Genomic DNA, 25,406 nt, shown 5'->3' with positions numbered 1-25,406 from the left:
CTAACCATAAAAGTTGGTGGCCCTCTTTTGGTTGAGTAACATACCCATGGCAGGAATAAAACAATAATGACCAGAACTAACCAACCATGACCACCAAAAAAAAAAAAAAAACAAAAACAAAAAAAAACAGTAGCTCAGCAACAACAGCAAATTATGTAAGAAATTATGATTGACTGATAAGAGTCCTAGTCTTCAGGAATTCTGTAATTTTTCTGGAGAAAAAGGAGCTGGTCTACGTGCTGTGGAGTGAGGCAGCTCCTTTGAGCACTAACAATGTCTCCAGCGGTTGAGAAGACTCGCTCAGATGGAACACTGGTCCCGGGTATGCAAGGTACTGCTTTACTAGGCCTGCCAGAAGAGGAAAATCCCCTGCATGCACCTGCCACCATGTCAGTGGATTTTGAGAAAGAGGAATAGATGGTACTTTCCTGTAGGTGGCGACCTCTTCCTCAGCCCTTTCAGTGGGAGTAGTTTTCCTTTGTAGTGGAGTTTCTGGTGGTGTGTAGGCTGACCCCAGTAAAGCCATCAGAGCAGATGAGTCTTTTTGCCTCTTTGGTTGAGTTGGTGCAGGCACAGCCACATCAGTTGAACCATGGGAGGTGTCTTCTTGCTCTGGTGTAGTTTCCTGATGCAGAAAAATATTACAAAATAATACACAAATTAACCTGAATTCAGTCTTTTGCTGCCCAATTAAAAAAAACTAGTCTAAATATATTCAAATGTGCACACTATATAATCTGCAAACTTACATCAGTTGATGGGTTCAGATGAGCAGCTTCAGAGGTCAATTTCAAGAAGACAGCATCACGTGCCTCACCAGACAGGAATAGTAGGGTCTTGAAACGTGGATCCAATGATGATGCTACACACAAGGTCTCCGTCAGGGCTTCATATCTATATAGAGGAACAAATAGATAGATAGATTAGATAGATAGATTAAACATGCATCCATTGTATAGAGCAGGGTAGGCCTACAGTAAATGCATACAGATGGAACAGTCATGCAAACACACTAGTATGAATTGTACAGTCTAAAATCACTGCTCTATTCTAAGTAAGAAAATGTGAATAAAATCAGACAAGTATATTAAAAAACTATAGACTAATGCATTTCAATGCTGCTACTACTACACAGCCATGTTAAATGAACATACCTTGAGTTCAAATTGTTATGAACTGCTGTTTTGAGCTCCTTAATCACAGAAGAGTCTTCAGTAGTACATGTCATCTGACTCAGAAGCTGAAACTGCAGTGGTGCAACCATGGACATAGTTGGAGATGCCTCCTCGGAGATGGCGAGCGTGGCCGTCTTCATTGGCCCTAGGCATTTCACCACGTCCTCTGCGGTGGTGATGTCTGTCTCCGTTAAAGTGCATATATCGCTTTCCCTCCTGCGGACGTCAGGTGACAGCAGCGCTGCAGAGATGGCTGGCTGCTGCTCGAGGAAACGTCCCAGCATATCCAGGGAGCTGTTCCACCTGGTCGTGACGTCCACAATGAGCTTGTGTTGTGGCAATTGAAAGAGCTGCTGCTTCTCTTTTAGTGTGTGGCTCGCAGTGGGGCTTCGGTGAAAAAACGCCACAATTCGCCTTACCCGCCCCAGTAAGCGTGCGATAGCAGGAGTTTTTAGTCCTGCTTGGGATGCCAAGTTGATGAGATGTGCAAAACAGCCCATGTGAAAATGGCCCATTAATTGCTCCGCTCTCACAATTTTGGCTGCATTATCCGTAACAATTGCGGGGTTTTTGTCAGTGATTCCCCACTCCTGTATGGCTTCGGTGAGCAGATCAGCGAGATTACTTGCAGTGTGGCTCGTTTCAACTGCTCTGGTCTGTAGAACACTAGAAGCTAGCCTCCATTCCTCGTCAATGTGATGGCACGTAATAGTCAGGTAAGACACGGTATTTCTGGAGGTCCAGCAGTCGCAGGTCAGTGCCACTCTCTCGGCAGATTTCAGCGAATGTGCAAGGGTATCTTTTGATTTCGCATACATTTGTGGAATTACCGTTTCGCTCAGATGTTTGCGACTGGGCAGGACATAGCGTGGTTCTAGTCTCTTGATCAGTAGTTTGAATCCAGCATTTTCTACCACACTGTAGGGTCGTAGGTCTTTACTAATAAATATTCCGAGACCCTCGGTTATGCTCAAGGCACGCTTAGAATTCGAGGGAAATTTAACACCAAATGCCTTTTCCAGTGCTGTTTGGTTCGCGACAGGTTTAGCTGTGTCGGCGTGGTGCCTGGATAAGTGGTTGCGGAGATTGGTGGTATTGCCACTATATTTTACCTCTATTTGGCACAGTTTGCACACTGCTTTTGTTCTGTCTAGTTCGTCTTTGTCCTCGTAACGTTTGAATCCAAAGTATTGCCAAACATCAGCTTTCATTCCAGGTGGTGATTTTAGCTCTGCAGCTTCGGCCATCTTGCTTTCTTAAGTTTCGGTTTCGTTTAGCCGGCACCCGCTTTTTATTTTGCTCCTTCCGCGTCAAAGAAAATAGTCCCTATAGCCACCTGGAAAAGATCGATCCACATATTTTTGGATCGATATCTTATTTTTTGAGCGTGAATCGATTATCGGATCGTGGATCGATCTTTTGAACACAGCACTGATTAAAACTGTGATTGATAGCTGTGATGTAGAAAAACTATTAAATATCCATTAAATGCTCCAGCATCGATCAAAGTTAAGCTGGTGTCACTTTCTGATGAGAAATCACAAATTTCATATGAATCCTGGCCAAGACTGCACTGTTCTGCATGTGGGTGATTCTATGGTAATGGAATTACGACGACCGGAAAATCTGGCCATATTTTAGCTCCCCATTAAAAATGTGCTCTGATTGTAATTCCGTTACCATAGAATCGCCCAGGTGTCAATAGAATACAAGTCAACCAGCCCGTGTATCATGGAATTTGGTTCCATTGTGGAGTTTTGGGCACGTTGAAGACCTCAGATTCATCATGTCGTGTTTGGGTACACTTGTACACATCTCATTTTCCACATCACAATGCAGCTCCCCCCCACAAAAAAAAAACACCCAAAACAAAAACGGACAAACACATAAGCAGAATAACATTTCACAGGTTGTGTACAAGGCCACCAAATTTGGACTTTATTGACCTGTTGAAGGTCTTGGCTGATATCGATGATGACTGACCTTGACCTAGTGTAAAAGTTCTCGGGAGGGAAGAAAAAGAAAACTCAGTACTCACAATTAGTAGTGCACCGATCCACAATTTCTCACTTCTGATCCAATCCTGATACCTGAATTTGAATATCTGCCGATACTTTTCCGATCAGATACCAGAGCTCTGTTTGTTTTAATATTATTATTATTATTATTATTATTGTTATTGTTATTGTTGTTGATTTCATGAGGATTTTCTTAAAAAGGAGACCTGAAAGTTGAGCTACAATTTGCCAGAAGGTGTATCTAAGATGAAAGCCTAGATTTGATGTTTTTGTGAAAGAATTAAGTACTTTTATTTTTATAGACTTTTATAGACTTAAAGAGAAAAGACAGCTCTCTGTCTGCCTGTCTCTTTCCCCCTCTCTCTTTCTCTATCCCTCTGCCTCTCTCTTTTTCTTCCTCTCTCGCTGTTTTTATGCTGCGCAAACTTCAAACTTTTGGGGAAACATGAAGACTTTCAACTGTAAAATAAGTGTAACATCAGTGACCCTCACGCACAGGATTTTAATGGAGATTTTTTTTTCCCCTTTCACCAGACAGAATGTTCGCTGTCCTCAGATATCGAACAGATATTCGAAAGGTCAGCTACAATTTTCCAGAAGGTGCATCTAAGATGAAAGCCTAGATTTGATGTTTTGGAGAAAGCTTTAAGTATTTTTATTTTTTAAGTCTTTTATAGACTTAAAGAGAAAAGACAGCTCTCTCTCTGCCTCTCTGTCTCGCTCGCTTTCTCTCTCCCTCTCTCTCTCTCTCTCTTTTTCTTCCTCTCAAACAGCAGTTTTTGTGCTGCACAAACTTCAAAATTTTGGGAAACAGGAAGACTTTCAACTGTAAAATAAATATATCACCAGAGACGCTCACGCGCAGGATTTTAATGGAGAGGTTTTTTTTTTTTCTCTCTCTCTCTCTCTCTTTCAGTGGACAGAATCTCTGCGCGGCTGCTCCTCGCCTGCACGCTGAGCTGGCGTTTCACAGCCTCGGTACAGTGAAGCGGCTAATTTTTTGAGACACATTTTCAGCAACAATTCAGTTCATTTTTCAGAAAATCCATGCTCGATGTACAGACAATTTGAACCAGAGAGCCAGGCAGAAATTTGCTGCTACTCGCAACTTTCTATTCTATTTTTACCTTTTGTCATATTTTAAACCTCATGGTTTTTTTTAACATTTAAACATCTCTGTGTTTTTAAATGTCTTTGGCATAACTAACACATTTTAGCGTAAATAATATTGATTCAAACAGGCATGGGTATTCATAAGAATTTATCTATCAATTCTGTTTATCGATGCAATTCCTTATCGGTTCCCTTATCAATGCCTCCTGTGAATTTTCTGTGTACTAAAAGTAGGCTTTACATGTTTTCTATCTCAATAACATTTTATTGAGTATGAATGTAAATAAAAATAAAATTGGTCACTGTATCCTTGATCTCTGGACATAAATAAAAATAAACAAAATCTAGTTTTTCATAAAGCATTTCCTTTCACATATTAATGGCATGAATGTCACTCCATACCTCTGAGCTGAGCTCAGCCGGCTGCGCTGCACATCAACATCAATGTAATTCATAGGGAACGTAGGACGTCTCATTTTGGGAGGAAAAAATGTTTTAGTCTGTTGCAGTTTGTCGTCTGTGTTACGTTTGGAAAGAGGTGTCATTTGATTTAAAACGGTGATTCACTTTGAAGTTATTAATTCCGGCTGGACTCTAACTTGACTCAGGAGAGAGCGGCGCAGCGTTGGGAGCTGCGTGAACGGAATGGATGATTCTCATTTCTTTCCTGCAACAAGACAAGAGTCCCAGTTAGTGACTTTAATCTGCACAGAAGTGACTAGCAGTTGACATTTTTAAATGGCTTTGAGAGGGGTTAAGAAGTGGACTTGCCGCTTCTGAAAAGCAGCGAAGCAATGAACCAATGAACCAATGAAGCAGTGGGTCGGAGCACTGCTTCGTTGGTTCAAGAACAGCCGCTGCAGAAGCAGTTGATTACAGACCCGCTGCAGAGTCTGTAATCAACGTGAAGAAATGATCATTTTCCTGATAAAACACCCTCAAAAACAGCGGCTGCTCTGAAGGACCGATAAGGGAATTTGTTAAGCCAAAAGCCTATTGATGTTGGTGGATCGAATCATTTCTTAACGATTCTCGAAAAGAACTCTGGCGCTCCCCAGGCGGGGGCGGGTGGGGCTCACAATTTGAAAACCACTGCTCTAAACTAATCGCCCGTCATGTACCCCCCGCACTTGGTCATTCAAGCACACATCCATGATGGCTGTCCATTGGGTGCATGGCTATCCATGAACATCTCAATCATTGAGCGCAGGGGGCACCCGTAGACCTGTAGCCCAGCATCCCATTTTTCCAATAGTCATAGCGACCGATTGGTAAGCCCTGCTGAAATTGCTGTTTCTGGGTTTTATTATTTATTTTTAATTCAATACAGCCGTAACATCTTTTATAATGTTTGACATTCTCTTTCTCTTTAATTTTGTCCACATGTAGCATATCATGCATTTTAGAATGTCATCTGGCTCTGTACATCATGTGACCTCTGAGAGCAGAAAAAGTATTTCCTTTTTTTAAAACAATGTATTTATTGACCTTTTTTTTTTTTCCAATGAAAAAAGTACAGACTCTCCTGTCTGCATTTCAGAAATAATAATAATAAAGTATTTTCTTTTATAAAAAAAGAGAAAAAAGAAAACACATTCTTATGCTTATTACATGGAACCTGAACAAAACATGCAAAAAAAAAAAAAAAAAAAAAAAAAGAGGAAAACCTTCTCACTTATACATTCTGTTCACAAACTCTCATGAATCCAGGCATTTAGATAAATCTTATATGCATCTAGGTTTATAGTGATACATTAATCATTCATTTTCATTGTCAATTGGTATATTTAAATTATCCACAAAGTTTTAAATGGTCCCCAGATTTTTTTAAAAAGCAACATCTTCCCTCTTTTAAAACAAGTTATTTTTTCCAGAGGAAACACTGCTAGAATTTGTTTTACCCAATGTGTTAGCTTGGGCCTGTTTTTTTTTTGTTTTTTTTTTTTCTTTCTCCAGTATATAGCAATTGATCTTTTTGCTTGTAAGAAACACGTATTGATTAACATTTGCTTTTTTTTCAGAATAAACTCCTAAAATAAAAAGTATGGTATCTTTTAGAATGTCTTTTGGATTATAGTCTCTACGGCTGTTTTGACCTCGTCCCAAAAAAGTCCAACCTCGGGACATTGCCACACACAATGGAACAAAGTTTCTTTAGCATCGTTACATTTCACACACATCAGGTATGTTTTCGATTAAACCTGTTCAACTTTTCTGGTGTCACATACGTTCTCATGAGCCACTTATATTGGAGGAGTCTAAATCGAGGACTAACAAATGTTTTTAATTGTTTTTTTTTTTTTTTTTTATGCTGAAGTGTTCTATGTGAGGTGCCTTGAGATGGCTTTTGTTGTGATTTGGCGCTTTATAAGCTGATTGAATTGAAATTGAACAACATTTGATTGAGTCTTAAAGTAAATAAATATGAAAATGGTCACTGGATCCTTAAACTTACATCTGAGCTGAGCTCTTAGAACTGGCTGTGCTGCATGTCAGGATGTAATTTATAAAGAATGCTGCACGTCTTTTTTCGAGGAAAAAAAACAAAACATTTTAGTCGATTGTGGTTTCTTGTCTGTATTACAACATTTGTAAGCGGTGTCATTTTATTCAAAGTGGCAATTCGTTTTGAAGCTAGTAATTCCGACCCGACTCTGTCTCAGCAGAGTGGTGCAGCGTTTGGAGCTGTGCCAATGGAACGGAGGACGATTCTCGTTTCTTGACTACATCAAGACATGAGTCCCAGTTAGTGACTTTAATACACACAAAGTGACTCAAGATATTTTAATGGCTTTGAGAGGGGTTAAGAAGCGGACTTGCCGTTTCTGAAAAGCAGCAACTCAAAGAACCATGAGCCAGTGGATCGAAGCATTGTTTCATTGGTTCACGCTTTAAAGTAGAGGCGCGCTGCAGAAACGTTGATTACAGAGCTGCTGCAGGGTCTGTAATCAACGTAGAGGAATGATCATTTTCCCGACAAACACCTTCAAAAATAACGGCTGCTCTGAAGGACCAGTAAGGGAATCATTAAGCAAAAAGGCTATTGATATCAGTGGATCGAATCATTTCTTAACGATACTCGGAAAAAAAACGGTTCCCGATACCCATCCCTAATAACTGTAAAGTTTTAAGTCTAATTCTAGCGTGCTTTTTTTACCATGTGAAATTATTTTATCCAATTAAATCAGCCTTGGCAAACATTCATACAGATATTTTTAACACGTCCAAGCAGAGAGGGAGGGAGCATGGACCATTGTCCCAAGTCATTAGTAATGCACTGAATAATTTTACCATAATTTGCTTCATAGAGATTATGTAGAGATGGGGGAATATATATATCACAAGGTATTTAATACCTTCTTTAGATGATTTAAATCCACTCTGGAGTTTTATATTCTCCAGAATCTTGTCAATGATATCCATAGCCTCTGTTTTTTCCATGTTTACCTTTATATCCTGAATAATACCCATACTGAAAAATTAATTCCTTTAATTGTGATATTGTTGATATTGGTTTTGTTAGATATCATAATACATCATCAGTATATAATGATATTTTGTGTTCTTCTTTATTTCTTACAATTCCTTTTTATATTATCATTGTCTCTAATAAGCTGGGCCAATGGTTCAGTGCTAATAGCGAACAGCATGGGTGATGGAGAGCAGCCTTGTCTGCATCTCCGTTCCAATGTGAATCTCATTGAGCTATATCTATTGACCTTAATAGCCACCTGTTGAGATGAGTATAACATTTGTATCCAATTTACAACATTAGGGCAGAATTTAAATTGTTCTAATGTGTGAAACAAATATTGCCATGAAACCCGGTCAAATGCCTTTTGGGCATCTAGGGATATAATCACTGATTTTGATTTCTGTCCTGTTTGATGGGATATTATGTTTAGTAAGTGCTGTAAATTGTCTTCATAGTACAGTGCATCCAGAAAGTATTCACAGTGCCTCACTTTTCCCACATTTTATGTTACAGCCTTATTCCAAAATGTATGAAAATTTTTTTTCCTCAAAATTCTATACACAATACTCCATAATTATGATGTGAAAAAGTTTATATACACACAGGAGGAGGAGGAGAACATTCCTGGAATTCGTCCCCCCCTTTTTGCTTGTTTGGGGAAAATTGTTGCTTTGTGGAGGACCCCTAAACAATGTCCGATTACAATAAAATTTGGCACAGAACTTTTATTTTATTAGTGGAACAGGAACAACATGCAGCCCAAAAGATTTTGAAACATTTGACATTTTGAACAGGTCTAATAGGTATTCACAGCTCTTGCCTTGAAGCTCAGAATTAAGGTCAGGAGCTTCCTGTTTCCACTGGTCATCCTTAAACCCCTTTCACACCAGACCAACGTAGAGTTGCATATTGCAGTGTATTGACTACGCTGAGCTATGCAGCTCTAGGCTGAGTTTTTTTCTCCCCTATGTAGCAGTATGGTGAGGGCTACGCAAGGTGGTCGCAAGAAATTAAACATATTTAATTTTTTTGGCGTAGAGCACTGGACTCAGAAAATATGCAGTTTTTAACCAAGACTATGCAACACTCCACTACTGTATGTAAATCTACATGACACTGTGCTACTGTACACCTAGCCTACTGTACACAGCCTAGCCTACACAAATGTCAGCAAAGTCCCCCTACTTTGCTGACATTGAAGCTTCAAAACCACGGAAGAAGAGTCAGGCTAAACTTCCACGTTCAGAGGACATGTCCAAATCCCCTCCTCATGGACAGCTTGCCAGTGAGAGGACATGTCCACTATCCACTTCTCACAGACGGAATGTATTCTGACTTTTCAGTGTATCAAATCCATCTGCGTGTCCAGACAGTCTGTAGCATCATGGAGCCAAACGTCTCACCTCTGCGAACAAGGTTTTTTCTTTCTCTCTCCCCATTAGTCAGGGAGATGATCAAGAACCCAATAGTCGCTCTGTCAGCGCTCCAGTGTTCCTCAGTTTTATACCTGGGCAATACATCCGTTTTATCGATTAAATTTGAGTTTTTTGTTGCGGACAGTAAAAGAGAAAAAAAAAAAAACTTTTTTCCTCCTCTTGCTACGGCGCATCTTTTGCCCACAGGAGCTTCCATACCTCCCCCTCCTCCCACCCTCTTGTTTCCTTCACAGTAACAACATGGCCGCCACTAACGAGTGATAAGTTTGTTCCCAAGAAAGGAATAGTATTGGAACTGGTTTGGGTTTACGGCGACAGACGTAGAACAAGTGACTGCACGCTGCAAAGTTTGTCTAAAGCTCATTGCAGCAATAGGCAACAGCACAACGAACTTATTCCAACAACTAAAACAGAGGCATCCAGCTGAGTGGGAGAAATGCCACTCTTTACGAGGGGAACAAGACCACTACAACAACCAAAGTCCCCCTAAAAAGCAGCTTACTGTGGTGGAATCATTTACCCAAGTGTTGTTGTTTTTTTTTTTTTTTTTTTTTTTTTTTTTTTTTTAAACAAAAGAACAGCTGGCACTTCCATTCCAGGAGGTAAGTGGGGGAAAAGAAAAGCAAAACTTGTTTTGAGTTATCTCTAGAAAAAAATGGGAAATCAGATTTCTTGTGAAAACATCTGAAATTTTATTTTTAGGTCATATCACCCAATCCTACACTGTTTAGAGAGGAGAACTTTCCAGAAGGACAGCCATCTCTGCAGCAGTCCACCAATCAGGCCTGTATGGTAGAGCGACCAGATAGAAGCCACTCCTTAGTATAAGGCAGATGGCAGACTGCCTGGAGTTTGCCTGAAGGACTGTCAGACCATGAGAAAAAAAATTCTCTGGTCTGATCATGCAATGATTGAACTCTTTGACGTGAATGCCAGGCTTCATATTTGGAGAAAACCAGGCACCATCCCTACAAGTGAAGCATGGTGGTGGCAGCGTCATGCTGTGGCGATGTTTTTCAGTGGCAGGAATTGGAAGACTAGTCAGGTTTGAGGGAAAGATGAATGCAGCAATGTACAGAGATATTCTGGATGAAAACCTGCTCCAGAGCGCTCTTGACCTCAGACTGGGTTGACGGTTCATCTTTCAGCAGGACAATGACCCTAAACACACAGCCAAGATATAAAAGGAGTGGCTTCAGCGCAACTCTGTAAATGTCCGTGAGTTGCAACATTTAACATGCTCGTAGACTACATATTGATGTGAAAAATGTTTGTGTGTTTTGCAGGACACATAAATTGTCAGTATCCCAGGAATGCTAAAGTCGGCACTGGATGGTAAAATCCATGTTACTGCGTTTCCCATTTATGACTGCAGCTTTACTTGTATCAAATTTTACTTTTGTTCATGTTAAGGCCCTATCAGTTGTTATAAAAGCACAAATTGCTGAAATCAAATGTCTAGATAAATGTAGAGAAAGAACAGTAACATTCCAATACAAATATGTGTTTTTATGAAATAGTGATAACACCGTATTCTAATCCATATGACAGTGTATTATAGTTCTGTCATCTTGTCAATATGAGAAAATATGCTTTTTTATTACTAAAATGAGCAAGAAAATGGGACTGAGAAATAGCTTGCATTTAGCTTATTAATTGTACCAGATTGCACCAAATTGCATGTAGTATTTCAAAACTTTCTGGGTGAGGTCCCCCAGACTACTCACCAGGAGTGGCAGCCCCGATGTCATGGAAAAAAAGTTTCAGGATTTGTTGTTGAAGGGCCACTTTACTTCACTGCAGAGCCCAGACCTGAATCCAATTGAACATCTCTGGAGAGATCTGAAAATGGCTGTGCACCGACGCTCCCCATCCAACCTGATGGAGCTTGAGAGGTGCTGCAAAGAGGAATGGGCAAAAGTGCCCAAAGATCGGGGCAAATAACTTATGGCATCATATTCACGAAGATCTGAGGCTGTAATTTCTGCCAAATGTGCATCAACAAAGTATTGAGTAAAGGCTGTGAATTCTTATGTACATGTGATTTATTCTTTTTTTTTTAATAAATTTTCAAAAATTTCAAAAAATATTTTTTCATGTTATCATTGTGGGGTGTTGTGAGTAGAATTTTGAGGGGGAGTGGAGTGCTGTGTATACTTTACAGATGCACGGCACCTCCCAGTGATAAATCCAGTCTGATCAAGATGACTAATTTGGGTGATTAATTGATTAACCCGTCTGGCTAAAGTTGCTGTGAGTATAGGCAGAGCCGTATTTAGTAATGATATTGGTCTATAGGACTGGCATTCAGTGGGGTCTTTACCCTCTTTATGTATGACTACTTTGGTTGCTTCAGTCCAGGATGGTGCCGTAGTTTTACATTCTCGTGCATGATGATATGCTTTTAACAACAGGTGAGACAACAGGTCTTTTAAAAGTTTTACAAAACTCATTAAGATAAGACTTTATTGATCTCACAGTGAAGAAATTCACATGTTACGGTAGCTCTTAAAAAACACACAAGATGAGTGCGAGAAGAGGAAAATGTGGATCAAACAGTGTGTGTAATGATAAGCAATAATAATACTTGTAACAATACAATAAGAAATGAGGTAGAAATATATATATAAACATGATTGGAATTAAAAAAATAGGAGCATCTTATTTACAATATGGGAAGTGGAGTTAAGATGTGATAAGGTGTGATAAGGTGACACTAGTGCTGGGATTTGTAAACAAGTTGTTATTGCACATGATTTGTGGACATATTATTGCATGTGGTTATTTCACAGTGTTGTACAGTCTGACAGCAGCAGGGAGGAACGACCTGTGGTATCGTTCCTTCTTGCACTGAGGGTGCCTCAGTCTGTCACTGAAGGAGCTACTCGGCTCCACTACAGTCCGGTGCAGCGGGTGAGAGGAGTTGTCCATGATGGATTTGAACTTGGTTAACACCCTCCTCTCAGCCACCTCCTCCAGAGAGTCCAGAGGGCAGCCCAGGACAGAGCTGGACTTCCTGACCAGCTTATTCAGTCTCTTTCTCTCCCGCTCTGTGCTGCCTGGGGCCCAACAGGCGACAGCATAGAGGAGAGAAGAGGCTGCAACAGAGTCATAGAAGGTCTTAAGCAGAGGCCTGCTCACTCCAAAGGATCTCAGTCTCCTCAGGAGGTGGAGGCGACTCTGGCCTTTCTTATACAGGGCGTCAGTGTTGTGAGTCCAGTCCAGTTTGTTGTTGAGGTGAACACCCAGGTATTTGAAACGGTCCACGATCTCTATGTCCTCCCCCTGGATGTTCACCAGTGGGTGAGGTGGTGGTTTGCTCCTGAAGTTGATCACCATCTTTATCTTACTGGTGTTGAGACACAAGTGGTTGCGCTCACACCAGTCCACAAAGTCTGTGACCGACCGGTACTCCAGCTCGTTCCCCTCAGACACACGACCCACAATGGCGGAGTCATCAGAGAACTTCTGGAGATGACAGCTGTCCGTGTTGTAGGTGAAGTCCAAGGTGTAAAGGGTGAAGAGGAAAGGTGAGAGGACAGTGCCCTGGGGGGCCCCGGTGCTGCACCTTATCACCTCAAACTGACAGCCACGCAGTCGCACGTACTGTGGGCGGTCAGTGAGGTAGTCGATGGTCCACGCGGCGAGATGTCCATCCACACCTGCTTCCTCCAGCGCCGGTCTCCAGGTGGGTGAGCGCCCGCTGCAGCATGTTGGGCCTGTAGGTGAACTGCAGCGGGTCCAGGATGTCGCTCACCACGGTGTGGAGGTGAGACAGGATGAGCCGCTCCAAGGTCTTCATGAGGTGGGAGGTCAGGGCAACTGGTCTGTAGTGGGTTGGTTCCTTGGCGTGCGGTGTTTTGTGAACCGGGACCACACAAGAGGTCTTCCACAGGGTGGGGACCACCCCCAGGCTGAGGCTCTTGTTAAAGATGTGGCTGAGGACCTCACAGAGCTCATCTGCACAGGTCCTCAGCAGCTTCGGGGAGATCCCATCAGGTCCTGCTGGTTTCCTCTGCTTCAGCCGCAGGAGCTGGCCTCTCACCTCAGTTGGAGTCACAGTGAGGGGGGGGGGAGGGGGGAGCTGAGGTGGGCTGGTGCTAAGTACAGTCCGGGGAGAGGAGGGACAAAGTCCGGGGTGCAGTGGAGGTGACCAGGGGGAAGAAGGTGGGGGGTCAGAGGGACTGGAGAGCTGGCTGCTCGAGTCGTGTGGAGAGCCGGGAGCAGGCGGGGGGGCAGGTGTGGAGGAGCCAAAACAGTTAAAGTAACTGTTTAGCTCATCTGCAAACCCAGAATCCCCATCTGCAGTCCTGCTAGCACCCTGCCCAAATCCGGAGGCAGTCTTGAGGCCTCTCCACACGTCCCTGACATTGTTCTGGGCCAGCTGCTCCTCCATCTTCCTTCTATACTCCTTCTTGGCTGCCTGGATCCTCTGCTGGAGCTCCTGTTGGACTCTACGCTGCCTCTCTCTGTCTCCCGAGTTGAAAGTCCTCTTCTTCTGGTTCATCAGGACCTTCAGCTCTGGGGTCACCCAGGGGTGGTTGTTGGGAAAGCACCGTACCCTCCGGGTGGGCACAGTGCTCTCCACACAGAAGTTCATGTAGTCAGTGACACACTGGGTCAGGCCGTTGATGTCTTCACCGTGAGAGTTTTGAAACATGCTCCAGTCTGTTATTCTGAAACAGTCCCTCAGCCTCTCAGTGACCTCTTCAGTCCAGAGTTTCACTGACCTTTTCTGCACTGGCTCCCTTCTCACCCTGGGTGTATATTGGGGGAGCAGGTAGACGAGATTGTGATCCGAGCGTCCGAGCGGGGGGAGGGGGCAGAGGTGTAAGCGTCCTCCACATTAGCGTAAAAAACGTCCAGTATTCTATTGTCCCTGGTTTTACACGTGGTGTACTGGGTGAACGTGGGGAGGGTGGCTGAGAGCGAGGCGTGGTTAAAGTCCCCGGTGATGAGGAGTGCGTGGAAGTGTTGTGTCTGCAGCCGCGTGACTGTACTGTGGATCCGCACACAGGCAGCCGTGGCGTCTGCAGAGGGAGGAATGTACGCGCAGAGCGCAATCACACTTCCAAACTCCCGTGGGAGATGGTACGGCCTCATGCTCACCGCGAGTAGCTCCATGTCCGAGGAGCACATCTGATCCATCACGTGAACTTGAGCTGCGCTGCACCATCTCTCACTCACATAAACGGCGAGCCCCCCTCCTCTTTTCTTCCCACTCTCCGCCAGCGTCCTGTCTGCGCAGATAAGTGTGAAGCTGTCCATGTTAATAACAGAGTCCGGTACACGTTCATCCAACCACGTCTCCGTGAAGCACATGAGACTGCAGCCTTTATACAGCCTTGGGAAACGGGTTAGCACTGCTAGCTCCTCGGTCTTGTTGCGGACAGACCTTACATTCCCCATGACCACAGATGGAATATAAGTCCTTCTCCACATCGTCCGGCCACCCCTGCAGCCTCTCCGTCTCCTTCGTATGTCTGCAGGTATGTCCAGGTGCTCAGCATAGTGGGGACCCGGCCCACTGTACATAGTCTCTTAGTCCAAGCAGCTGATCCCGGGTGTAAACAGTGGGACGTAGGGAGCTGGAGACAAAGGGATTTCCCCGCGCTACCTCAAAAAATGCCGAAAGAAGCAGAAAACTAATCATAAGAGCTACAAAGGTGGGTTTCCCATGTGCACACTTGCACAGCGTACCACCCACTGCAAATAAAAACAATAAAGTACTATTAAAAAGTATTAAAAATAGTAAAAGTAGGAAAAGAGGGGGCAGAGCCGAAGTAACAGGCAGTGACATCGACAGCGGCATCTAAAAAAAACAACAAAAAAAACACATTAACACATCCATCTGGTCCAGGGCTTTTGTTTATTTTATATATATATATATATATATATATATATATATATAAATTTTTTTTTTTTTTCATCTCCCACTCCTCGATAGGCTCATCTAACTCCTTAGCTGTTGCTTCTTGTAGTTTCATCAATTTTTTTATGGCTTAAAAACTCCAGGATTTTTGCATCATCAGTACAGTATCTCAGTATCTTTAATCTTGTATAAGGATTTACAAAACTCTGCAATGGATTCAGCTTTTTTTTGGTTTTGTGACATAGGTAGTACCACATCATTTTATTGTCTGTACTATCTTAGATGATTGCTGCTTCCTCATTCTAAATGTCAGTAATCTACTTGCCCTCTTGCCATAGTCATCGTGTCTTTGCTTAGTAAATCTTAAGTTTCCCTCAGTCTTATAGGATCGAAGACTACTGTGTTCTCTGCAAACTGCATTTAAATCCTTCGTAAGACTAATCGAAGTGGATTGTTTGTTTACATTCTAATTTTTTTATTTTATCCTTTAGCACTTGTTGTTTAGCATCCCTCTCCTATTTTCTAGCCAAGGTAAAAGAAATATTATGGCCCCTAATGTATGCCTTTGCAGTCCCATAGTATAAGGGGTGTTATTTCAGGTGAGGCATTAGTGTCCAGATAGCTCTTGAGCTCTGCTGTGATGAAAGAGGTGATTTATATATATATTTTTTTTTATCATTATCAGGGATGCATAAATACAACAGGTGCATGATCAGAGATGGCAATAGGCAGTTTCTCAATGTCAACAATGCTGTGTAATTCTACCTTGGGTGTAGTCCATCCTTGAACAAGTGGCATGTTTACATGAATAGAAAGTGAAGCTGCTGCTTCTTGCAAATTTACTCCTCCATACAGCAACAAGGCCAGCTTCCGCAGACTGATATCTGAGTACTTTGCTTATTCTCGATAGGGGCGCTTTAGAGGTATGTTGTTGGTCAATTAGTTGCGACAGCACGCAATTAAAATCCCCTCCCATCAAAAGCAGTCCAGAGGTGTATTATAATATCATAGTAAATAGTGCTGTGATGAAACTATTCTCATCCTCATTGGGTGCATATACATTTGAGGGATACTGATATACCATCAGTTAATCCTTTAACCAAACTATCTCTCCCCTCAGTGTCTCTCTGTAGCAATGTTTTTTGTGAATTTTGTTTGTCTGTGTATAAGAATGGATACTCCCTTCTTCCTGCCCGATCAGTGTGAAGAATAGTATGGTTTGGCTGCCCAAAATTTTCTTTGCTTTTCATGTTCCACTTCAGATAAATGGGTTTCCTGCAGAAACGCTGTTTGACAGTTGGCTTGTTTCAACTGATGTAGAATTTTCTTTCTTTTAACAGGACTATGAAGATCCCTAACATTATAGTTCACAACATTTAGCATGGCTATTACTTGCAATTCACAGTTTATGTCATAATTCCCTGATATTATATGCAAGCAGAAAGATGTAGGGAGCAGAGATGAACGGTACACACGTGGATCATGTATGTTGTCCTGTAATTTATGAGGAGTAGAGCCATAGAGGGAGTGGAATAAACAAAAATGCAAAAATGCCTACTACAGCTTTACGAAGTATTGGAGCTGGTGGTCGCGTGTGTGTGTGTGTGTGTGTGTATATATATCAGTGTGTTAAATGAATATATATATATATATATATATATATATAATATATATATAGGAATCATTCAAGTAAGGTTTTTGTGGCTCAACTCGCCTCATTTAACACACTGAGAGATTCTACCAGACAAGAGTAAAACAACATAAATAAATCAACAATAACATAACATTGGTTACTTTTCTTGATTCTTACTGTTGTTGTCCATACCAGTGAGAACATACTTAACCTTCCGCCTCTGTCACTGGGATGACTGTCTATTGAACAAACTCCATTGCCTTTTTTGGGTCCAAAAAGTCCTTGTCCTCTCCCTTGTATGAAATCCAAAACCTGGCCGGATAGAGAAGTCCGTATCGGACTCCTTGTCGCCTTCCTAAGGCCTTCACCCATCTGTGAATGTGGCTCTGGCTTTGGCAATGCTGGAGGTGTAGTCTGAGAATATGGTGATGCGGCTCCCGTTATAGGTGAAAGGGGCTCTGTCTGTAGTTTTGCGATGATCACCCGCAGCTTTTCACTGTGTCCTGATTTCCTGGATGCAAAGGTGTGGTCTAGTCTGAGCGGTCTATTTTTACGCCCCAGTCAATCTGCAGGACTTCTTTCAGAATTTTGGTGACTGCTGTGGAGGAGCTTGAGTCTGGCTGCTCTTCATTGCCAATGATGCGGCTATTACTGCGTCACATTCTCCCCTCCATGTTCTCACATCAGTCTTTTCAAATTGTCACGGCTTTGAAGACTGGTTACTGTGTTTTGTAACTTAAGGACTTCATCAGACCATGTTGATAATCCACCTTTCACATCCTGGATATCTGCCACAATGTGTTCAAGTTCAGATTTAATTGCAGCCATGTGTTTATAATTTCAGACCGAACCGCTTGCAATTCAGATTTCAAGGCATCAAAATCTTCTGCCAGTGCACTTTTGAGTTCCTCTGTTATGACTAGAGATTTCTTCCCCCAAGAAAGATCACATTTCCACATTAATTTCTTCGGTGGCCATACCTGGACTTCCACTCCGGGTCGGTGAGGGCTGAGCTTGGCTGTCATGCGTGCGCTGCCTTGTGCTTCTTGTAGGCCGTTTAGCACTAGCATGTTGCCGTATTTATATTTTTGGAGCTTATCTGCAATCAAACTCTATTTTTGAGCACTTACATTGACCTATGCTGTCTTCAGTGAGCTTTAAGACTGGTTTTGATGGCAGAATAACTGTTGTGATATGAAAATGTGGTAGATTCTGTAAGAGCTCTGAAAAAGACGTCTTACTCCATACCTTGCTCATTAGCGCCCTTGTGGACAAGTGCTTTGATGTTTAAACTTTACGGTTGATAGAACATTATCATGTCATGTGTCTGTTCTTTGATATAATGTCTCCTAACGTTTACAGTCACTGAATATCAACTTTTTGAACATTCTCAGCACTGACAATAATGCAACAGTAATGATATCCGTGATAATTTCTCTCTAATCATGATAAAGATTTTGATTTGTAATACACTTGAATTGCAAATTGTTCTGTCTTCACCACACTGTTGCTTGTTGCCCAGCCATCTGCTCTGTGAGTCCCAGTTTACTGAGCGTCCTGCTGCCAGGAATGTGTGGCTGATAGATATGTCCTGAACTTTGCAGGTGATAAGTCATCTATGTTTTAATCACAGGCCTGGTCCGGCCAGCTGTTCCACATGGCTGGAGTTTGGACTAGTTTTGGTGGTATATAGGTCACTATGCCACTTTGTTTGTTTTTAGATTTCACATGACATGTAATACAAGTGTTTCCACTTGATTTTTGAGTCATACCCCCCTCCCACCCTGCCAAAAGCTGTTTCTTGTAGATTTACTTTTGTTTTCAGCCTCCAACAGCTTGTTTTATGGAAATTCTCCTGTGTGCATGTTTTATTGCAACACTCGGGGCCCTCAGAAATGGCTACTTAGGTTATCATCTGCACAAATAGGAAAAGCGCAACGGAAAAACAAACTGAACCAAAGGAGTGGGGAAAGGCCCAAGGCATTTCTTGTAAATCCCTCAACCACACAGTTTTGTTTGTTTGTTTGCTTTTAAGGCATTCTTAAATCCATTCAATTGATAATATTTCCCCTGTTGTCCTTCCGATTGTTGTCTGTCTCACTCTGTCTATCCTTATCCCTTACTGAAGACAAGACCCCCGCATCCCCTCCCTCTTCTCCCGCACGTTCCAAAAGTATTTTTGGAAGTTAATGAAAAGGGAAATCTGAACCGCTTATCCGTAAAAGGCATGTCTGGGTCAGTTGGGTGGAAACTTGTGTTATTAATGTCCTTTACTTTTTCCCGTGCATGTGTTTTAGCAGTGATCACGAGTGGGTGTGTTTGGTGCCGTGTACAACACAGGAATGCTGTGGGTTGAGGGGGGGCAAAAAGTGAAGGAGGAGAGGAGGGTGGGCTAAGCAAGCATACGTTTTCACGGCAGGCGGGGGATGGAGAGGGGGGTCGAGAGCATATTTGGCATATTTCAGGAGTCATTTTAGTCTGGTAGAAGATGCATTCTTTTGGTTAGAGAACTAGACATGTAGACAGACAGACAGTGGAGTTGGGAGGGGCAAGAAAGGTGAAAGTCTCAGGTTTCTTTCATGTCAGTCTGATGATGTTGGTGGTGGATGATGCTGCAAACTCCCTGCAAGAATGCTTTTTGGAGGGTGGGGTGGGGGATCTGCTCCAAGGAGATCTTTGTAAAGGCCATCATGGGTGCATTCTCTTCTGAAATGAACCACATTTCTTTTGGCTTAGCTGCATCTGGGTGGAGTCCCATTTTGTTTTCTCAGGTGTTATTGACCATATGTGGTTCAGTGATTCAGAGCTAGGAATGTGAACAGTTTATTTCAGGTATTTCCTCACAAACTACAGTGCATCCGTAAAGTATTTGCAGTGCTTCACATTTTCCACATTTTATGTTACAGCTTTATTCCAAATGGAGTTAATTAATTTTTTTCCCCTCAAAATTCTACTCACAACACCCTATAATGACATGATTTTTTTTGGGGGGGGGGTGTTGAAATTTTTGCCAAGTTATTAAAAAAAACTAAGAAATCGCATGTACATAAGTAGTCACACTCTTCACTCAGTACTTTCTTGATGCACCTTTGGCAGCATTTGCAGCCTCAGTTCTTCTTGAATGTGATGCCACAAGCTTGGTGCAACTATCTTTGGACAGTTTTTCCCATTCCTCTTTGCAGCACCTCTCAAGCTCCATCAGGTTGGATGGGGAGCGTCGGTGCACAGCCATTTTCAGATCTCTCCAGAGATGTTAATTTGGATTCAGGTCTGGGCTCTGGCTGGACCACTCAAGGACATTCACAAAGTTGTCCTGAAACCAGTCCTTTGATATCTTGGCTGTGTACTTAGGGTCATTGATCTGCTGGAAGTTGAACCGTCTCCCCAGTCTGAGGTCAAGAGCGCTCTGGAGCAGCAGGTTTTCATCTAGGATGTCTCTGTATGTTGATGCATTTATCTTTCTTTCAATCCTGACTAGTCTCCCAGTTCCTGCCGCTGAAAAACATATGTTGCATTTCAAAAAAGTGTAACAGGGTCAAAATTATCAAATTTTTTCTAAATTCATTATGTAAAGTACACACATGCATCCCTTTCAAATGCAGCCTTCTGGATTTAATTATTCCATTTAGTTTTTGAAAAAGCCAGTTTGTGACATAAATAAATGGAAAATGTATTAGAAGTCAAAACGTCGATTTTCTCAGAATTGACCTTTTTTTTTTTTTTTTTTGCGCATGAAAATGGCATTATTCAGTCAATTTTCATCCAATCTTCTGGGATATATTATATTTAAAGACATCTCGGCAAAAAATGACTGACAAAATTATTTCAACAGACCGGAAGGTCCTTGATTTATGTCCAGATGTTATGAAATACATATCACTGGAAAGAGAACATCCTCAGCTTTAAAATGACACCAAGATTGTCTTGATAGGTCTTCTCCAAGAAATTACACCTGATGGTCATAAAAATTTACCAGAGCATTACAAGTTCACCCTTTTTGATACACCAGTATATGAAATGCGACAATGCCCACAGCATGATGCTGCCACCACCATGCTTCAATGTAGGGATGGTGCCTGGTTTCCTCCAAACATGACATCTGGTATTCATGACATAGAGTTTAATCTTTGTTTCATCAGACCAAAGAATTTTGTTTCTCATGGTCTGAGAGTCCTTCAGGTGCCTTTTGGCAAACTCCAGGCAGGCTGCCATGTGCCTTTTACTGAGGAGTAGCTTCCATCTGGCCACTCTACCATACAGGTCTCATTGGTGGATTGCTGCAGAGATGGTTGTCCTTCTGGAAGGTTCTCCTCTCACCACGGAGGAATGCCTTAGCTCTGACAGAGTGACCAGCAGATCCTTGGTCATCTCCTTCACTAAGGCCCTTCTCCCCCCATTGCTCAGTTTAGATGGGTGGCCAGCTCTAGGAAGAGTCTTGGTGGATCCGAACTTCTTCCATTTACAGATGATGGAGGCCACTGTGCTCATTGGGACATTTAAAGCAGCAGAAATGTTTCTGTACCCTTCCCCAGATTTGTGCCTCGAGACAATCCTGTCTTGGAGGTCTACAGACAATTCCTTTGACTTCATGCTTGGTCTGTAATCTGACATGCACTGTCTGCTGTGGGACCTTTATATGTAGACAGGTTTGTGTCTTTCCAAATCATGTCCAGTCAACTGAATTTACCCCAGGTGGACTCCAATTAAGCTGTAGAAACATCTCAAGGATAATCAGTGGAAATAGGATGCACCTGAACTGAATTTTGAGCTTTATGGCAAAGGCTGTGAATATTTATGTACATGTGATTTCTTAGTTTTTAATAAATTTGCAAACATCTACAAAAAAACTTTTTTTCACATTATCATTATGGAGTATTGTGTGTAGAATTTTGAGGAAAAAACTTATTTCATCCATTTTGGAATAAGGCTGTAACATAACAAAATGAGGTAAAAGTGAAGCACCTCAAAGTGGCGACGGACGCACCACCATCGCCCGGTGTGTCGCTCTGCTTTCGCTGCGAAAATTCACCCCAGTGCGTCATCAAATAGGAGGAGCTTCCATTCCGCTCGCCGGCTCCAGTTGTCAGTCAAGTTAACATGATGGACTTTGATCACACGGAGTGAGTTGCTGTGCTCTTAATTGTTGTGGAAAGCTGGGTTCACAACATCCTCACGAGACGTTCCCAATTCGGGGAGTATCATCATTTGCTGCAGGAGCAGCATCTGGATGATGGCTGCTTTCAGCGGTCCTTCCGCCTCTGCAGGACCTATTTTGAGGACCTCCTGTCCCGTTCACGCGCGCACATGTAAACAATTTAAAAAAACAAACAAAACAAAAAAACCTCCACTGCCCCTGCTGTGGGGCTGCAGCTCGCTCTTCCCCCAAAAACTCGGTCATAATTGTGTTGATGAACCAGTCACCATTTGTTTTATTATACATCTGTGTAGTTAATAAATAAAATAATCTTCACGGACGATTCGCACGCACGTGAAAGAAAAAAAAAAAACTCTCCGCTGCCTGCTGTGGGGCTGCTGCTCGCTCTTCCCACAAAAATGTCATAATTGTGAAATAAAGGACAAAGGGGACATAAGTCCTGCTCACAGGCTGGCTACCAGAGACAGGACATGTTCACATCCAACTCAGTCAAAATCCAGACATCTCACGTCACTACATATCCAGCCCCTGATTGGTCATCGTGGCGTGACAAGACGAAAAAGTTCCGATTTTTCAATTTGGGGAGGAGGGCAACGTGACGTGACACAATATGGCACCACAAACGTGCCAATCGCTCAAAATCCCTTCATTTGCATCCATCGCGTCACGTTGCGTGGCTTGGCCTTACACCGCCTCCTTCCATAGGGATGACATGGCAACCTGTTGCTGCTGTCGCTCACATCGCACCCGGTGTGAACGCGGCATAAGTCTTATGTGCAGCCAGTTTCGAATTGGCAGAGTCTGCCATTATTGTAGGCAGTTTCGCCAATTGGCAGCGCTTACGGGACTCCATGCCTGCTCACTCCGACACCACACGGGGAAATATGCATGGATTTAGAGAATCTGGTTTAATTTATCATGAATCAGTTGATCAGAAAAGTGCTTAGGCTGCCACAGGAACATCAGTGAAATGCGTTGATGTCATTCTAAATGTGGCTGAAAATGAACTTACCACGCAAGAGAAGGGCATGGAGCACTACTCCGAGAGCAACATTCACGTCCCATTGTCGAGCAGACAAGTGTTACTGTCGAGTCCTGTACTTTCCAATGACTTATTTCTGTTTGGAGTCACACCTTTATAAAATAAGAAGTTCTCTTTTACTATTTCTTTTATTGCCACCATTGAGACTCTGTTGTGTTTGTTGCTATTCTCTACCCCCTACACACAGAGAAATTTGGATTTCATTACTGTACCAAAGTGGAGCTAGAGTAATAAAGCATTTGTACACTTTTAGGTCCATTCTCAAACCTTGATTTCGTAGTCTGTATTAACATCGACTGGCAAGGACAATGTCTAGTGTTCACCAGTCTCTTCATTTGTCCATACAACCTAAAATAAAACAAATGTCTCAATCCCTACCAACTCCCTAACCTCAATAATATCCATAAAAGGACAAATGTTGAACCAAAGTTCTTCACCCAGCAGCAGGGTTTGTATGTCTTGGGCACCATCACTGCAATTTAATGGTTGTTTATATGTCGAGAACTATAATATGTCTCTTTCAACCACTCTTCCATGGCATTATAGTTGCTTTCCTCTCCTAGGGTTTATGTTTTAGTCTGTTATTTGGAGTAAGATGGCTGCTGACTGACTTGACAGTGGTTGGCAACAGTTCAATCAGGTGGTCATACTGTAGTCCAATCCTCAGCAGAGTTTAGGTTCATCTTGAAGTCTTGCTTTAGGGTTGAGGGACCCTGTCCAAGCAGAGATCTTGAGTTTGCCCTTCCTTGGCTCTGAAAAACTAAAGCAGAATGCATTCTTATTCAAACACATTCCTCCATGCATTTGTAATGCTTGATTGGTTCTGGGTTATGATGCCATTCAGAGCAGTATGTCAGGAATATGAAGTTCACATCCTTTTTGTGGGAAGAGAATGTATGGAAAGAAGCTTTTCCACCGTTATTACTGTAGTATGCTGTGTTCCTGGCCATTCTTCACATACTTTAGTCTTTTGAAATATTCTTTAAACATAAATGATTAAATTGTAGAGGCTTGTTTTGTTGTCCCAGTCATGCACCCTATATTGATACCTGTATCGGCAGGACTCTGCTCTGAGGTCATATGAGTGATGCGAATAAAGAGCCAACTGAAAAATAGTTGAGAATGAAATGCTCACAGTGAGAGATGGGGGAAGAAGCAGCAGGCTACCTCTAAAACGTGACTTTTATAAAGATTGTAAGCTGTGATTTATCTGTTCCTCTTTTATTGCGAAAGGTCGAGTAAGGGGAGAATAAAATGAGGGGACAAAGGATCTCGTCATCTTTGAGTCCCAGAGAGACACTGCAGCATCACTTATTTTTCTGTCTTCATAATCTACAGACAGTTCATTGTTCTGTCTCATCCTTATGTTGTTTTGCGGCTTCTAAAATGAAATGTATACAACATAGGGCTAGGCAGTGTAGCTGGAAAAATTACGATAAAATGTGATTTCAACCTGATAACTATTGATCATTTTAATTACCAGTTTTTAATAAAGACTCTGAAGAAAATAGTTCAAATGCAGATTTGGTCTGTGCCTATTTTAATTTTGCTTTTCTAATTTACCTTGAAAATATTGTTTTGGCTAAACCAACCCAAGAAATGATCTGTGGATTACTATTAAACCACTGAATGCCAACAGTAATCACAAATAAGTGAATGTATGCGGTGGACAAAACACAGAAGAGTCTGTTGTTAAGACCGATGGCATTGCTTTTTTTTTTTATTGTTAACTACAGCTTCACTGCACTCTGAATAAAGTTGGGAATTGTCTTTGAAATGTGCTTGAAGCTTGGGAGAACATAGTGGGAGTCATTCATGCTGAGAAGCTTTCAGAAGCTTTTCAGTCATACTGGCTCTATGTGATATCTCGAGACCTCTTTGATGGCCTAAACTTGAAGTTCATGGATAATATTCTGCAATGACTGGGTTAAAAAAACAGCCATAGGGATGGGTATCGAGAACCGGTTCCTTTCGGGTATCGTTAAGAAATGATTCGATCCACCGACATCAATAAGCTTTGTGCTTAACGATTCTGTTATCGGTCCTTCAGAGTGGCCGTTGTTTTGGGGGGTGTTTGTCAGGAAAATGAACATTTCTCTACATTGATTACAGACCCTGCAGCAGGTCCATGATCAACTTTTCTGCAGCGCGGCTTTGCTCTGAACCTTGAACCAATCGAAGCAGTGGTTCGCAGATTGAAGCAATGCTTCGATCTGTTGCTTCGTTTATACTTTCTTTTTTCGCTTAATTTTCCCCTGCTAAAACCCTAAAGAGCATACGTCTGTGAGTATTATTTACCTTTTCTATGTTAAACTGACCTGTTATGGTCTTCTGAAACAGTTGATAGATGTATTTTATAACTTAAAAACGGGAGCGATGCTAACGCGTTAGCATGTCTATGGCATTTTCAATGTTAAAAGTTAGCATTACGCATTTGCAGCTGTCATTACGTTCGGGTGCATTTGTTTTCAAATTGTAATATTTCTT

At 42.1% G+C, this 25,406-nt stretch overlaps 2 protein-coding genes across 2 annotated transcripts in view; one reads left to right on the top strand and one right to left on the bottom strand.

Moving 5' to 3' along the window:
* Positions 1-25,406, top strand: part of luzp1 (leucine zipper protein 1) — a 136,738-nt gene that overhangs the window by 38,666 nt on the left and 72,666 nt on the right. The window lies entirely within an intron of this gene.
* Positions 233-2,422, bottom strand: LOC117531914 (zinc finger BED domain-containing protein 1-like). Its single transcript, XM_034195101.1, has 3 exons — positions 1,155-2,422; positions 750-894; positions 233-625 (listed from the first exon to the last, which is right to left on the bottom strand). The coding sequence occupies exons 1-3, from the start codon at positions 2,420-2,422 to the stop codon at positions 233-235; spliced, it is 1,806 nt and encodes a 601-aa protein (XP_034050992.1).

Source organism: Thalassophryne amazonica, chromosome 19 (genome assembly GCF_902500255.1).
Source record: "Thalassophryne amazonica chromosome 19, fThaAma1.1, whole genome shotgun sequence".
Classification (NCBI taxonomy): domain Eukaryota; kingdom Metazoa; phylum Chordata; class Actinopteri; order Batrachoidiformes; family Batrachoididae; genus Thalassophryne; species Thalassophryne amazonica.
This window is presented reverse-complemented; position numbering and strand designations above follow the sequence as displayed.